The sequence below is a fragment of the Pogona vitticeps genome, chromosome 2, assembly GCF_051106095.1.
Source record: "Pogona vitticeps strain Pit_001003342236 chromosome 2, PviZW2.1, whole genome shotgun sequence".
Taxonomy (NCBI): Eukaryota; Metazoa; Chordata; class Lepidosauria; order Squamata; family Agamidae; genus Pogona; species Pogona vitticeps.
Window position 1 is genome coordinate 88,008,662 of NC_135784.1, and position 17,307 is coordinate 88,025,968.

Consider the following 17,307-nt stretch of genomic DNA (forward strand, 5'->3'; position numbering starts at 1 on the left):
TGTGTGTATGTGTGTGTGTGTGTGTGTGTGTGTGTGTGTGTGTGTGTGTGTGTGTGTGTGTGTGTGTGTGTGTGTGTTTTAAACACCTCTTTAGGACTGCAGTTCAGTTCCACTTCCCCAGTGTAGGTTGACAGATGGGTTGCTATTGGAAAGCTGCCTCCATGTCGGGTATTACTTTGTCCTCCAGCAAGTACAGGAAAGGAAGGCATGAGTGTGTGCGAGAGAAGCAGGTTGGGTTGGTATCTCTAAGATAATGTAACAGGCCCCTACACTTTTTTTTTTTTTAGAAAAGTGTACTTTACCTGTTAACCATTTGTTCCCATGCTAATTTGCCCTCAGTAATGCATTTTTTTGTGAAACTCATTTCATTTGGGACAAGAGTCATTCCTTTAGCTTCTATGCAATGTTTCTTTATAAATGTGTAAATGCAGACATCTATTTTAATGTTGACTTTGAATTGTTAAGATGTAGCAGAGGCAAAGTACTGTAATTCAGTTCAGTGTTGAGCTATAATACAGTACAGAGTTTATGTTAATCTGCCCCCCCTTTATTTCTTACTGCAGACTGCAAAACTGCAATTCTGTATACACTTTCTTGCGAGTAAACCCACCTTACTTAGCAGAACTTGCAATAATAGGTTCAGGCTGGCCATTGTGTTGTTTAGAAGTAATGTTTTTACAGTGTAGAATGTAAGGAGAGAGATCGTCAGAGAATGGTGGCTTAACTTTTACATTTCTGAAAATATTAATTTGCATAGCTCAGTGACTTAGGTTAGGCTGTGAACCCAGAGGTTTGGAATTCAATTCCTGACTATGCTTGTCTTGTGGGAATATAGCCAGCCTGTGTAACTTTGGGCAAGACACAAACTCACAGAAGAAGGGAATAGTGAACCATTCCTCAAGTATGCCTAGAAAACACTTGAAAGGACTGCTGTAAGTCAGAATTGACTTGATGATACATAATGATAATGATTTGTGGTTGGTGATACACCTCTAGCTTGTGGCATATCATCAGCTATTCTTGAGAGGAGGGGTTTGGTAGGTTTCAAGTTGTCTGTTTTATAGTTAGGAAATGTTTGTGTCAAATTAATAAGGAAGCAGAGTTGCTAATTCTTTCCCCAGCAACACTCCTGCGTTCAGGGACCTTTGTGGGAAAGCAGAAGAGCAGCTTTTGAAAATGTGGTTTTGATACTGTAAAAGTAATATTTGCTGTGTTTGTGCATGTGTTGTAGCTGTTATAAAAACCCAGGGGTCCTTTTAAAAAGAAAAGTGGCAACCTATTACTGTACTCTCACATGGGATGAATGACTACCCAATGGGGAGAAGCTAGCTGTTTCTTAGCATTACATCACACATTTTTTTTTAAAAAAAAAAACCAGATAGTTTAATCACAGCTCTGAGTTGTCCATATGCTTTTCTGTCTGGTCCCTGAGCTTACAGAAATAAGGAGAGAAGTCAAAAGTGCACAAAATGAGCAAATATGTTTGAACAGATACCAGAAGGTGGTTTCCCCTCCTTAAAGGTGATGGAAATAGCTTTTTTCAGTTCCTTTAACATCTCATGTCTCTGAGGAGAATATCTTCAAATGAAGAGCTTGCTTGCACTGTTAAAATAGGTCTCATTTTTATTGCATTTTACAATATTTTGAGTAAACATACTCAGCAGAATTTCCATTGAATCCTTGAATTTTGTTTATTATAGTTAGTCTTCTTGGCTATTCATACTCTTAGAGTTCTGATTAGTGTTATTTTATTCAAGTCACTCTGTTGAACCAATGCATTGTGTGATGCAGTCATACTCAATTTAATTCCAAGTACTCGACTGCAGTGACTTTTTTAAAAAAAGAACCAAATATGTGTGTGCTTGATTTGAATACTAAATATAAGATTAAAATGGTGCTATTAAACATTGATATAGATCTAGATATGTGTGTATGTATTAAATTTTATAGTTGCTAAAATCCTCTTCATGAAACCGTAGAATATTTGATCCTTTGAGACCTTTGCAGGCCAGGCCAGGCACTTTGTGCGGATGGCATTCTGTCCTCCTCTACAAGTCAGTGGGCCAATACTTCCCACACTTGGTGGGGGGGGGGAATGACCAGAGAGAGAGAGAGAGAGAGAGAGAGAGAGAGAAATAATGTTGCCAGAATCCCCTTGGTGAAAGTAACATCTTTTAAATAAAAAACCCTCCAAAGTTCAAATAGAGCAGGGCAGACAGATCCTGTTGGACTGCACAATGTCCACCTCTCTTTTAGACAAGTAATGCTCAAGATTCAGCACATTCATTATAGAAATGATTTCTGAGAATACCATTGAAATCTGTAAAATATCCTCTCATTTACATAAAGTCACTTGCGTATGTCAGTGTGAATATGCTCCAAAGTCATTTGCCGCAAATATTTGCAGGATCACAGGTGTGTTGTACAGCACACTAAAATAGAGCTTTGTACTCTTCCCACTTTTCATTTGAACTTTGTGGAATGTCTGGATTTGTACTTCCAGGTCTGCATCCTGAACTTTTATTTTTTTTATTTTTTTATTTATTTATTTAGTTAGTTAGTTAGTTAGTTATTTAGTTATTTGCTCTTTGCTTGTTAAGACAAGAGTTCTTGAACTCATGTTACTTCTAGAGTCCATATGTAGGAACTTTTATAACTTGAAATTAGCTTCCCCCAATCTGGCTCCTTTCAGATAGATCAGATCATAACTCCCATCATACCTGATTGGAGGGTTCTCAGCATGTCTAGAAAGTCCTCTGAGATGCATGAAAGACCAACTTATGCTTGTTTTTTCTGAATTTGTTGTGTATGTAAATTATATTAGCCACATTAAAGTTTGTCCAAGAAGCTTGATCTGTACCCTTTGGTGAGCTGCTTCATCCAGACAGTTACACTGTGAAGGGGGTTAAACCCAATAAAGTTCCATGAGAACCAGGTGAAATAATCAGCTCTTAGTGAAGGTGAATGCCTAGCCATCTTCCTAGGATGGTTCTGACATCTCTAGATACAGACTTGAATATGCTAGCACAGACTAACACAGCTACCTCTTCTAAGACCTGAATATTGTATTTCTCATCTTAAACTTTCACCCTTCTAAAGCATGAAAAATAAACACATTCATGCCTTAGGAAAGTTTAAGATGAGAAATACAGTATTCAGGTCTTAGAAGAGGTAGCTAATTAATTAATTAATTATTTAAAGCATTTTTTTAGCCTACTGCTTAGCTGATAGGCTTCCAGACAAAAAGCAAAGTACTGTAATCCTTGTCTGTAAGGAAATGACCCAAAAGGAAAAGGGGATGGGAAAGAGAGAAGAAAGGGGAGAAAACCTACATAATCTTTCTGCTGGATTGGTGGAATAGCCCTGCTTCCCGTTTCATCTCCCTCTCTTGCAGTTTGCTGGACAAGCTGCTGGTAGTGACAACTGGCAAGGAGCTTTTCAGGATGCATACATCAGAATCTTCAATGCAGCTTGTGAAATGGCCCCAAGAATTCTTTTCTCTGAGCTGCCTTCTTTCAGAGGGGAGAAGATGTCAGAGGAGCGTCCTTAGAGACCTGAAATATTTCACTTACTTGACAGGCACAGTCAAAAGTGGATCTGTGGTGGCTTTCATTGAGTCGAAGTATTTCAGAGCCTTGTCTGGAAAATAGTGTCAGTAGTCTGTTGGTCAGCTTGCTGATTTCTCTATTGCATTTATTGTCTACTGCCAGACCTAGGTACAGGAAGCATGTGTCAGAAAGGGATGAAACTGTTCCTTAGCAGTTAGCAGATTTTCCTGTAGTAGATATAGTTTGTATCTTCCCACTTTATGCTAAGACACAGTTTATCTGATCCTTTAGAGTAAATTAAGTTCTTTCTTCCAAATCTTTGTTCAAGTAAGAGCATGTTTCCTTTTGTGCTGTTGAGACTACTATTTTGATCCTCACAGAGAGATAGTGTGAGGCAGACAGGCAGAACACTCATCAGATAGCCGCAAAGAATCATCCATTTCAATTGTATTACAAAAGATTGCTACTAGAGGTTAAAGATGTTGCTTTAACTAGCTAGATAGGGATATTTTTAGGGTTCTGAATAAGAGAAATCCTGCCTATACCATCCAATCCATTCTTCCAATTCATTGTGGGCGTACCCGCTTTGCTTTTTGTGACATCTGTGAGTTATGACTGTTGTTTATATAGCTGTGCTGTCTTAAAGGTACAGAATCGTAGATGTGATTGCTACAACTCCTCATGTTGTCCTAGTGTAGCAAAATCCCAGATGCTCAGATATTGCTACAGAGGCCCATAGGATTGGATTTCTGGCCTAATATTGGCTAGTTTCCATGTCACAGAAAAAAAAATAACAATAGTAAGTCACTGAAGGTGTCATTAAACATTTTTACAATGCTTTTAAAAATTTATAATGTTTAGTAATGCTTCAATGTATAATGCCAGTTGTAATACATTCCAGTGGAAGGCAAGTTGGGAAGCCCAAGTAGTATGTTTCTGAATATATTGTGGCTCATTTAACACAAATGACTAAAATTTAGTCGCGTCTCTGTAACAGGAAAATGGGAATGGCAGAAAAAATGCTCTAGAACTTAGAGCATTGTCATTCTTGCCTTCAAAGCATGTACTGTAAGACAAGCTTGTTCCCCCACATATCATCCCTCCAGTGTTCGTGAGCACATATCTCATCATAGGGGTCTTCAAGGTATATTACAATAGACAAATGTTGATTTGAAAGACTCCTGGCTGAAACCTTGGAAAGTCGCTCTCAGTCAGAGTAGACAGTACTCAGCAAGTTGGAAAAGTCTGACCTGTTCACCTTCTTGTGCTTTCCATTGGCATTGAATGAATAATCATCTTATAAATGCAAAGCCAGAATGGAGCTTATGAATCCAGCCCTTATCAGGGAGGCCCAGTGCAAAATTGAACTCCCAACTTCTGGTTCCACAGCCTGATACCTAAACCATTGAGCTATCCAGCAGTTCATGGCCTACATGAATTCCAGTGGTACCTGTTTGTACAGCTACAAACTGATTTCCTGTGCTGGTCCTGGAGGCAAGCGCAGCTATTCTGATATCCCACTGTTTAGTTTGCACGTCTGAAAACAACAAGTTTATGCACACTTATTGTCATATTCTCAAGATCTCATTAAAACCATCAGCCTATACCTAGAAACTACTGGCCTAATTGTACAAGGGGCAGTACAATTTCTACCATTAGGATGTGCATGCTTGCAGCTGGTTCACATACAGTAATGTGAGTGGCTGACTGACATTTAAGACAATTTATCATCTGGTTGTCCCTGTGCTTAGATACCCTTCCCTAACTACGAGATTGATTCACGCAATCTGTCATTTCCTGTTATGTCGAAATCTGTGGATTGGATTTCTGTTTGCCTCCAGGGCCACCATTGGAGACCAGTTCTTAGCTATATGTGTTAAATGGTACATCTTCATCATGTCTGAAGCAAGCGAAGATCCCCTGAACATGTTGTTTTTCTTTCGTCAGCCCCAGCAGTTAGGTCAGGCCAAAAATATTTTAAATGTGACACTTCTGCAAGATTATTTGGAGGAGAAAATGTTGTCAGGTAGGCGAGGCTGAGAGAGAGAGAGAGAGAGAGAGAGAGAGAGAGAGAGAGAGAGAGACTTATGTAAGGACTATCCCGTGAGCTTCACGTTTTATTAGGGATGTAGATTAAGTCACCCACATCACAGTTTGAATACCAAGCAGTTCCTCTTGACATACAGCACCATACAGTAAGTAGTCCCCGCAGGGATTCTCCTTTAAGAAATACTGAAGAGGCAAGGGAGAGGGACAACCCAGCTTCAGGCTGTCATGTATGGGTTAATGAATTTATCCAGCTTCAGTAATTGTAGTTTCCAGCTCCTGCTCTAGGCTCAATTGGGAAATGGTACCTTGACTAATGTGCTTGCCTTGACGGCGAGAATGCCTCCTTCCATCATAGGTGAACTTGCTGCTGTAGTTAAGAAGTTAATTCATTCCCATCCCATGGTGAAATGCTTTCTGGAAAAGGCCATTCCATACTCAGACGTACTGAATGCATTAAAATCCATAGCTCAGACTGCACACCTTCTGAAATGCATTGATCATCATTTAACAGTACAGAGCTGCCAGAAATGGGGAAAAAATGAGCTGGAATGTGGTGCAGATTCTGAGAATATCATAACTACAGTATTGCTATGTGGATGCTTCCTTTGTTAATCCCTTTTTATTTCAATCTTAAAATGTGAAGATAATGAAGCACAGGAGATCATAGTCACCAAGCCAACACAAAGATTTCCCCTGGTTTTTTTTAAACTTGAGTCCAGTATAATGCTGACAGAGCAGCAAGTTCTGCCAGTAGGTTTCCACGGACTCTCAGGTGGAGAGCACCACAACTGAGACTCCGTGGATGGCCAGTATAGTGTTGGTTTGTTCTGGCCTCGGCACCACCAGCTGGGAGCTTCCAGCACCTCTCTCCCAGCCATTGGATAGTTGTCGGGTGATGGAGCTGTGATGGGTGGAAAAAGGAATTGCTTGTGCAGGATACTGTTGAGTCTTTCCTTGCATGAGCTCCGAAATTAAAACATATCACACAGCCAGGGGCTGCATGACTATAATGCCTGAATAGGGTCCTGACACCTCTCTTTGATTAATCCAAATTCTGCTCTATATACCCTAGTTTTGATCCTGCATGGAAGAATGAGTTACAAATATTTGCCAAGTAGTAGGAATGACTGGAATTAAGTATACGTGGGGCATCCAGCTGGTAGCACGTGAACCACACGTAGCGATCAGAGGCTTCTTGACCAGTTTCTGTCTTTCCTCCTTATCTTTACTCACTGCAGTTCTTGGCTTTTTAAACTTCCGTAAATGCCAGGAAAAATAGACTGCCAGAGAGAGATGCTGGACAGGGTGGGTTTAATGCTTATCTCACTAGTTTCTGGAACTTTGTGATGAGTATTCATTATTGTATATGCAATTGAAAAAATGGACTGGCTGGGTCCTACCACAGAACTATCTTGTCACATGTTCTGTTCCATGACAGTGGTGAGCCAGAGGCTGTGGCAAGCTCATAAGCAGAACCTGCTAGTAATAGACCTGCTAGTCTTGTTTCTCCATAGCAGAAGGCAGCAGCAGGGTTCTACTGTTTATGGACATAACAATCTCTCTTTATCTATATTGGTGCAATCGAAATATTTATTTACACAGGCTTTTAATTTCTAATTGGTTGGTGCTGAGTTTGGACTTACTGCTACAGCCATCTTGTTTTTGTTATGACTGAGCATAGTCATCATTTAGTGTTATTGACCGCTTAATGTTTTTGTTAAACGAGTTTAACTACTCTGACCTTTTAAGAGAATAGAAGGCTGCACATATATTGAAAATAATCTATGAAGATTTCTGATTTCTTTTGAAAGTCATGTAAATTAGTGAGCATTGATATATTTTGGAGGAATGGAATTGTATAAATTTGATCACCTAGGTTAAAATTTGTTATGCCCTAGGTTAAAATCCCCTAGGTTAAAATCTGTAGAACAGAGACTTGTCTCCTAACAAATATTTGAGCCATTATTATGTCTCATTTGAGTAATTTTTAAAATACAGTGGTGCCTCACAAGAGAAATGTAATTTGTTCTGCGAATAGCACTGTCTTGCAAAATTTTTGTCTTGCAAAAAGCGGCTTCCCATAGGAATGCATTGGAATGCATTCCTATGGGAAACCTCGCAAGATGAATGAATTATTTTCATCTTGCGAGACATCGGTCTTGCGAAAAATATTAGTCTTACAAAGCACGGCCATAGAAGAAGCCGTCTTGCGAGGCACCATAGCAATCACAAAAACCATTCGTCTTGCAGGTTTTTCGTCCTGTGAGGCGTTCATCTTGTGAGGCACCACTGTACTAAATTGAATATCCTTTGCTGCCTTAGTTCTTCCCTGTTGACTGCATATTGTTACATGTTTTAAGACAGTAGCAAAAGCATATTTGTTTCTCATTCTGCACTTCAATTCTGTGTTTCAATAGATACAATGACTTTGAAAGATGAAATATTGGCGCATCCCTTAGGGCTTTCTTGGCGACCACTCCCAGTGCTCTGGAATTTGCTTTGGAGGGAGTCTAGCTTGGCTTCCTCCCTGTTTTGCCACCAATAGGCAGAAAGCTTTTTATTGAGGCAGGCCTTTGGCAGTTCAGGTTATCTGCTACAGCGGAGGTTTTCACTGGATGGGTGATGCTTTTATTAATAAGTATTAGAATAATGCTTTATTTTTTGTGTTTTTAATCTATTTGTTTGTAAAATACATTGACAACTTCTACTCATGGGAGAAAGGTGTGGGGGGGAGCCATGAAGAATGATGAATTGATTATTGGTGTGTTGTGTGTTGTATGTGCTGTCAAGTCAGAACCATCTTACAGCAACCCTAATAGAGTTGTCAAGGCAAGTGAGATATTTAACCATTTTAAAAAAAAAATCCACTACCATCCCACCTCAACTGAGTATCTGTGTCCAAGGAATGATGGATTAGGTCATACTTTTTAAAGACCACTAACACTGTACAATCTGCTATCTTCCATGGGTCAAAGCCTACATCATCATGCACATACAAGTGCCTTGTTTTTAAGGCAGAGAATTTAGGTCATACTAAATTCATGGGAGATGGATATGCCAGGTAGTATGGAAGAAAGAAGAAGTACTGTACACATATATCCTGCATCTTTGTCTACAATTAGCACTGTAGTCAATTAACCAGGCAAATCACTATCTATTATTGCTCATGGTGAAATCTTATCAGATATTCCTTAAAATAGGTACTGCTTCAAGAATGGTCTCTTGCTACTTAGCAGAATTGAATCTAACATTTTACCTCAGTATTTTAATAGTTGCTATCAACATACCTTACTTCTGCTTTTGGGGTGGACAAAGCATGACTCCCAAAGGCCCTCAAAGGCACACTACATGAACCAAAAAAGTTCTGTAATGTTAAAAAAAAAGTTTGGGCTGCTAAATTATGTGGACTTTTCAGTTCAAAAAGTCATTTTAAAAGAAAATATATTTTTCAGTACTGTAGGTGGGTTCAGCCCTTCAAGATCTGTGGGTGGCCATGAGTCACTTTAGAGGTTGCCCACCCCATTGTAATATATAACTGCACTATTCAAATATATTGAAACCCTGACCTTTATGCTGTAAGAAACTACAGTAATAATTGCCAATTTAAAATTAGGGTTTTTATAAAAAAAATTAATCACCTCAGTAGGGTTTTGTTGTTATTATTCTGGTGATTAGTATAAATGTCAAGGCTGTTGGTGGGGAAAGCACCATTTTTCTTCCAACTCATCTAATTCATCTCATCTTTAGCAAATACATAACTTGCTCTTAGAACATATATAGCTGGTCAAAGGGTTAATTCCATCTCAGTCACATGCAAATGAGACATACGGCTTTGTCAATTGGCTAGTATTGGAATAGGCATTTCTCCCAAGATTATGAAGGCTTGCTTATTCCCTTTACATAATTGCAATTTACAAAGATGCTGTCTATCTTCTGCCATCAAGCATCATATGCCTCTCCCTATGTAGGGATACTACTATCAGCAGCTTTTCGTATTTAGCGAATTGAACATTTTTTTGGTTTCACAGGAAAAGTTAATGTAAATTATGATTTTAGTGCCAAGATTTCTTTGGTATGACATGGGAGCAGAAATATATCTTAGTATGGCTACAACTTCTAATATTTTGCAAAGTAGGAAAATGAAATAGTCAATTAAAATGGGGCTACCTAGATACAGGACAATAATTCTGTGACTGTGGAGAAATTCAATCAATGTAACATTTATTTATTTATTTTATTTTATTTATATGCCACCCACACTACTCAAAGGCCTCTGGGCGACTTACACCGATTTGAATACAATAAAAAGATAAAACAATTAAAATACAGTTAAAAATACCGTGCTCTAAAAACTGCCATCAGGACCCACAGATGATATTATTTCAATTAAAAACCTTATGGAACAGGAAGGTTTTGACCTGATGCCGAAACGTCATCAGCATTGGCGCCAGACGAATCTCCCTCGGGAGGACGTTCCATAGTGCATGCAATCTATGACCCCACTATATGTACAAAAGATGTAGCAAATGGCCAAGATAACCCTATCGAAATAACCTGCTTACGTTCAAAAGTAGTCTAATTATCTTAACACTTGAATTTATTTTTAATGTTACCTATATTTCGTATACATCCATAATTTCAAATTGTGCAGCAAACAAACAAATAAATAAATAAATACAGAATAGCTATAACTACATGATAGGCTCCTGTACTAGTTTCCTTAGATTCAATGGTGTAGATTTGAACGAGGTTTTGACATTTGGTAAGGGCTTACGTTACTAAAAATTCTAAGGCTTTCTCTAGGTAGTTTTTTACACACTCACTTCACATCGACACATAAAATAGAATCCACTAAAAATAATTTTGCCAGCATTTCCTTTCTGTGGATCTGCAGAAGGGAGTTGGGTGTTCTGTGAGGGTGGGTTTATTATTCTGTCTGGAGGAGTTCTGGTCGAAAATGCAACTTTTCCAAAATGCAACTGTTGCCTAAACATCTCTTTTGTCACAGCCTTGCTGTGCTACATGGTGCTATGGGCGTTACAACTCCTAGTAGTGCTGAATTCTGAAAAAGAGAGAAACTGTCACGACAGGAGCTCTCTCAGTGATTTGAGATAAATTCACATTCAGGTTTGTTTATCTCTGTCAGCCACAGGCTTTTGCAAGCAGTACATCATTTGGTATCAAAGGATAAAACCGACACACCAAAAAGAAAAGGAAAAAAACCAGGAAGAAATTACATAACTCATCTCTGATACCTAACAAAACTGGATAAGATCAAGTAACTAACATTTGTAAAGAAGTAAGAATTCGGAATGTTGAATTAATCCTTATTTTGATAGCAGCTGCTAAGAATTTTGCAGACTTTGCTGTCACCTGTTTGTCTTCAACTGCAATGAAAAACAATACCTGCCTGGGATAGAAACCAATTGTGGGGTAATTAATTTTTTTTTTTTTTTGCTGATCTCTATAAAAAGAATAGAACCACATACACACCAATACTATCACCACAAGAGTGTATACAGTTCTGTCATAAAGTTCTCCTGAAACAACCCTGGAGCAATACTGAGGGCAAAACATTAAGTCAGACCCTTGAAAAAGCTTTTCTATATTTAGAAATTGTTACATCCTGCAAAGTAACTTCAATTACATAGCAGTTATTTGTGTGTGCAGTCTTAAAACTAACCAATGCAAGAGAGTTTTTAAAATTAAAGGGGGAAAGGTATCTAAATATTACTGTTCACCAGTTTCCATTTATTTTTGAATGATACACTTATGGAAGTGGGTGCTTTTCAACACCTACTCATACAGTGTTTTCCTAATTACTGCAGAATTCTCTCGAATTCTGGAGCATCTTTTATAGCCGTGGGTCCCAATCTTGGGTAACCCAGGTGTTCTTGGACTTCAATTCCCAGAAGCCTTCAGCACCAGCTGTGCTGCCCAGGGTTTCTAGGAGTTGTAGCCCAAGAACATCTGGTTTATCCAAGTTTGGGGACCCACTGTCTTATAAGGTCACTCGAAGACTGACAGCAGTGAAGGCTGAAATCATATTTAACCACCAAAAGGACGCAGGATGAGAGTGCAAACTAAGACAATTTCTCAAAGCAGAAAAATGTAAAGGACAACCCTGTTGGGTCAAATTAAAGACTTGTCTATAGCAGGTAATCGAAATATGCACTGGTGCTTAAAAACAGAACATATGCCTTCCTGATTCATACCAATGAATATACAGTATACCATACTATCTATTCAAGTACTGTACTCTTTGCAAGAAAGCTAGAAACTGGCAGAGAGAAAGAGGCCCACCAGAAATGTGAACTGTTTTTTCTCTCTACTGTAACAGATGGTCAGATTGTGGTATGGATTCTGTTAATACAGGTCACTGCAGGCAGAGTTAAGGTCCCAGGTTCTTTCTAACAATCTTCAGACCCCTATTATCAAAGGGCAAGTAAGTGATTTGGAGGTCATGCTAAAATAGCCAAAGAAATATTGAGTTACTTACAAAGGAAAAAAGGCAGACATGCTAGTTTGCAGAACAAAACATGCAAGAGTAACAGATAAATAAATGGAGATAGTGTATACCCAGGTAGCTCTTAAAGCACTCGTGTAGACACAGATTGAAAATGTGGCCATTTGGATTTCAGCCGCCAGAATCCCTCAGACAGCATGGTCATTCCATGTTCTGCACATAAATGAGTACATCATTGAGATGTGTTATTTTATTCTAGAATAGTTAGGCCATTTTTTTCTTATTCTATCAAGCAATAAAGAGGGGTTCACTTCACATTGAAAGTGGATATGGTGTAGAATATGGAGAGAAGGGTTCATTTGCATGACTTTATAGTGAATTAGAATGTCAACGATAGGATGAATTTCTCAGGCACGTCACAAATACAGACAGAAAGGAACAAAATGTACAGAACCCTTGTTATCCATCGTTCTGCTCTTGTTGCCAATTATTACTGGAAGATCTCCTTTGTTTGACACACAAGCTGAAATTCTCATGCTTAGCAAACATCATATAATTTTCAACCTGTTCCTAGCCATCAAATAAAGGGTGCCTGCCATGACTGATGGGGTATGTGTATGCATGCCAGCCAGCTTGGGGCATATGTCCCTGAGAATTGTGGTGGAGATTTTTTTTTCCTAGTTAGGAATAGACTTTTTATGCAAAGAAGTGGATTTAAGACATAGTGTGGAAATTGCCTGTGTTAAAACCCAATTACTGGCTGGAATATACAGAAAAAGGAATTTGCTGAATTTTGACTGTTAGATTTTTTACAAGATAGCAAAATTTGTTCCTCTGTTGATAGATTCTCAGCATTTTCCATGTACAAAAAAAATGCTAATGTACAGGTGACTCTCAGAAGATGTGTTGTGCTAAAAGAGGAAACATATTAATAATAATAAAAAGGCAATCACGATGGCTCAGTGGCACCTCCCAAGTTAGAGACAGTGTCTTTCTGAGTCATTACTTCCCCTGTTTGTGGCCTGTAGAGGAATCCAGCTGCCAGTTGGCAGCAGAAAGAATACTGAGCTAGACCAAAGTGTTGGGTGATCTAGCAGGAAGTGGGGAAGGGTCATCATTCAATGAGAGAGCACATGTTTTGCACATTGAATGTCCCACACTGGATTTCCACTTTATTTCATTAAGGGATCTAATAAGAAGTGACGAGAAAGATCTGTTCCTCAGTAGCTGGAGAGCCCCACACTGGATTTCCACTTTATTTCATTAAGGGATTTAATAAGAAGTGATGAGAAAGATCTGTTCCTCATCAGCTGGAGAGTAGAGCTTGGAAATGTTACTTTCTAAAACTACAGCTTCCAGAATTCTGAATGGGGGATTCTGGGAATTGGGATATAAAAAGGATTCCACCTCCTGCCCCACCCCACTCCTGCAAGCTCTACTCAGCCCAATTACTGACTAGATTTATGCCGATAGCCTAGTTTGGTAGAAAACAGCTTCTTGTCTTTTGATGTCATGGATGCTTTTTGTATGCTGAAATGTACTTGTTGATTTCTGTTCCTTATACAGGGTGGTACATATTCATCAATAGGAAACAGAATGGCTGCAAAGGAGAAGTTGGAAGCTATGTTGAACGTGGCCTTGCGTGTCCCGAGCATCATGCTTTTGGACGTCTTGTACAGATGGGATGTCAGTTCCTTCTTCCAGCAGATCCAGAGAAGTAGCCTGAACAATAATCCTCTCTTCCAGTACAAGTACTTGGCTCTTAATATGCATTATGTGGGTAAGTATACTGTGAATGGAGAAGAGCTTGTGTTTGCTGTCTTGTTAACATTCTCAGAGAAATCCTCCCTCTGAAAATTCCAAACATCCAAAGAGGGCTTTGCTAAGCTTTTAGCTGGAATTTGTGGTTGTGCCGTTCCTAGTTTGTGACTGTGTCTGAATTGCAGCAGACTGTGGTTGGTTTAAATTATGGTTTTGTCTGAACAAGATGAGTCCAAAATTAACGGTTAGGGTAGCTGCTTGTTCACATTTTTCATTATTAGGAAAAAACAGCAGTTTGCAGTTTGGAATGAAAGCAAATGCTTCTGAACTCTGTCTCTCGGATGTGCCAGAGAAAACCTGAGGAGACAAAATGGAGCCAAAGGCTTGCCCAGGCTCACTCCCATAGTGTTGAACTGTTGTTTAATACAGGGACACATGTAGCCCTTCAGGTGCTGTTGGATTGCTGCTCCCAGGTCTCCTCTCGATGGGTTGTGCTGACTAAGGGTGACTCTCCCATTTGTGTAATACATTGTGAATTGTTTTTTTTCCTCTCTCATCAGAGCACTTTTCTTATTTGGCCTTTAGACTCTGTAGAAATAAATTTATGGGGAAAGTTAAACTGATTTGCTGTATTTTGGCTTCTGCACATTTTAAAGGATAGTAGTCTTTAAACTTCATTTCTCTTTCAGCGATCTCATAATCCCACTGTGCATTGTTAAGTAGGATTAAGTGCCTTATGTTAATGCTTATGACTTATGGGTTCCCTATGAGTTTATGACCTTCAAAAGGCCCTGGAAATAATACTAATGCTTGGGTCTTGTAAGCTAAAACTATGGTTTCCTTTATTGGGTAAATATCTCTCATGTGTGAACTAGCTCTGTTCTACTGCCTTAAGTGCAGATCATGAGGTTAAATGGAAGGAAAGAAGTAACTTAATTCATTTTCTTGGAATATTGGTAGAGTGCTTGACCACTGATTCCCAGCCTTGGATCCTTGACATTGTTGGATTACATGTCCTTTACCATTGACTATGCTGGCTGAGAGTTTTGGAAGATGGTCTGAAACACAAGAGGCTCCAGGTTGGGAACCACTGCTTTAGAAAGTATACCTTAGGTTCCTGGAAAATTGTCAGTTCAATTGCTGACTAAAATGGAACCTGCTCAACTTCAGCCATGTTATTCTGTATCAAATGCTTTCAGACAATAAACCTGGCCTAGGACTGCAGCGGTGCCCCGCATAGCGACGATAATCCGTTCCGGATAAATCGTCGCTATCCGGAAACGTCACTATGCGGGGGGGGGACCCCATAGGAACACATTAAACCCTGTTTAATGCATTCCTGGGGGGGGGAACTCACCGCTATGCGAAGATTCCCCATATGGCCACCATTTTCGCCGCCTCGGTAAGCGAGGGCAGGGTGCGAAAATGCTGCGGGCGGCCATTTTCTTCATCCAGTGGCCATTTTGGAACTGCCGATCAGCTGTTGGGGAAACATCACAATGCGATTTTCACCCATTCAAAACATCGCAATGCGATCGCTTTTGCGATCGCTAAATCTGCATCGCTACGCGGATTCGTTGTTAAACGGGGCGCTCGCTATGCAAGGCACCACTGTAGTATGGACTTACAAGGTCCTCTAGATCAGCTGTTCTCAGCAGGAGCCATATGGTGCCCTGAAATATTTGAAGGGAGCCACAGACTGGAAACAATTATTTGTGCATCACCTTATAAAGATCATTATGTGACTTATCCAATCCTATATTTCTTTCATATTGTATATATGGCCATGACTAAAGAAGATTGAGGATGGCTGCTCGAGATGTTGGACTATAGTTCTCATCATTCCTGATCCTTGGATATTCTACCTAGGGAGGCAGGCCTGGCATCAGCAGCTGTCATGGTTGGGCAACTGCTTGGGTCCACATCTCATGACGGCCCACAAATCTGGCACCCAGTGTATTGTTTCTTAATATCTCTTTATTATTTCAAGGGCCTTCCTCTTTTGGTACCAGTTCGGATGGCTCTGCAGTGGCCACCAGGTCCACAGCACCTTGAAAATGATTCCTTTAGGCTCATTCTCAAAATAAAAGTGGAAGGGTTCAGAGGCATTGGAAGAAAGAGGAACATGAGGGCATGAAGCTGTGATGGGAAGCTCCAATTGCAAAGAGCACTGGGGCCTCCTGTGCCCCAGGGTGAGGCTACTCATGAGATGTCTTTGATTTTGCAGCCACTGGCCGTGGTAGTAAACATTGTTAAGTCGGTGTTAAGTAGCCAGACAAATGGCAGAGGGACACAGGTGAACCCTGATCTCTCCCCTAGCAACAGTGACTCAAACTAATTTAGAATTCCTTCACTTTGTTCTGGAACATTGCTGCTATAGCAGTATTTGTGGGAATGAAGTTCATTAAAGACTGGCAGTTCTGCAGTGCCTATCAGTTATTTAGGAGGAACACCGCCTGGGCTTTCCAGAGGATGGATTGCTGGCATACTGCCATTCCGTTACGTTTGGCAGCACTTCTTCGTAAAACCTGGCTCAGCGAATAATGATTGTGCCGCTATGACCAGTTAAGTGTGTAAATAACAAGTGTTATTTGGTTTGGACAAGGAATTGTTTTAATCTCACAATTGTGGCCATGTGTTAATTAACAGTTTACATGTCTGTTGCCTGTGGCATATTGATTTTTTATCACAGATTAAATGTTAACTATTTTTTGGTTGCTGCAGATTAACATCTGACTTGGAAGAGGGTATTTAGGACTGTATGGAAGAACTCAATCCCTCTTTTCCCATCCCGCTCCTTCCCTTGACGGTTCTGCCATGATCAGCCCATATTCTGCCTGGTTACACCTAGCCAGAATATGATAATACCCTTGTAGCTGCAGGAATAACCATGAATTTCATGGAGAGAGCTCTTGGTGGAATATATAAACAAATAAGCAGAACGACAAAGTGGTTGTTGTGGGTTTTTCGGGCACAACAACCTAGAATCATGCAAGTGGGCTGGCTAGAGGAGATTGAGAGTTGCAGTCCAAAAGAGTAACCTTTCCAAGCTTTGCAGATAAGAAAAGGTACAAACAGGAAAAGGTGTCAAGAGTATCAGTGAGTAGACTTAGTTTCAAATCCCTTCTGGGTCATGAAGCTAGCTTGGTGTTCTTGATCCAGTCATTAGTCAAGCTATGGCTGAGTATTTTGGCCATGTCCCCAACCTCTTCACTTCTTCCTTTGTGCAAATAAGAAAACTGCCCATTAACTATAATCCTGAGCTTTCTCCACAAAGGGAAATCAAGGTAATGACTTCAGAACAAGCTAAGATACTAGGTTGGAGTTTGAACTTGGCTTCTAGCCTTCTGGCATTAACCACCATTTCCCAGCAGTAATTAATAGAAGTCTTTCCGATTGGTTTGTTCCCTTGCACAAAGAAAAAAAGTGAAAGGGTGGGATATAAATGTGTTTTTTTATGGTATGCAATGATGGGTAGAACAC

The 17,307-nt window shown here is 39.8% G+C and overlaps 1 protein-coding gene across 1 annotated transcript in view; it reads left to right on the plus strand.

The window, feature by feature from the left end:
- Positions 1-17,307, plus strand: part of RNF145 (ring finger protein 145) — a 78,296-nt gene that overhangs the window by 1,691 nt on the left and 59,298 nt on the right. Inside the window, exon 2 of the mRNA XM_072989980.2 lies at positions 13,630-13,843. Within this exon, the coding sequence (XP_072846081.2) occupies positions 13,660-13,843 (184 nt within the window). The 5' untranslated portion in view covers positions 13,630-13,659. The remainder of the gene's footprint in view (positions 1-13,629; positions 13,844-17,307) is intronic.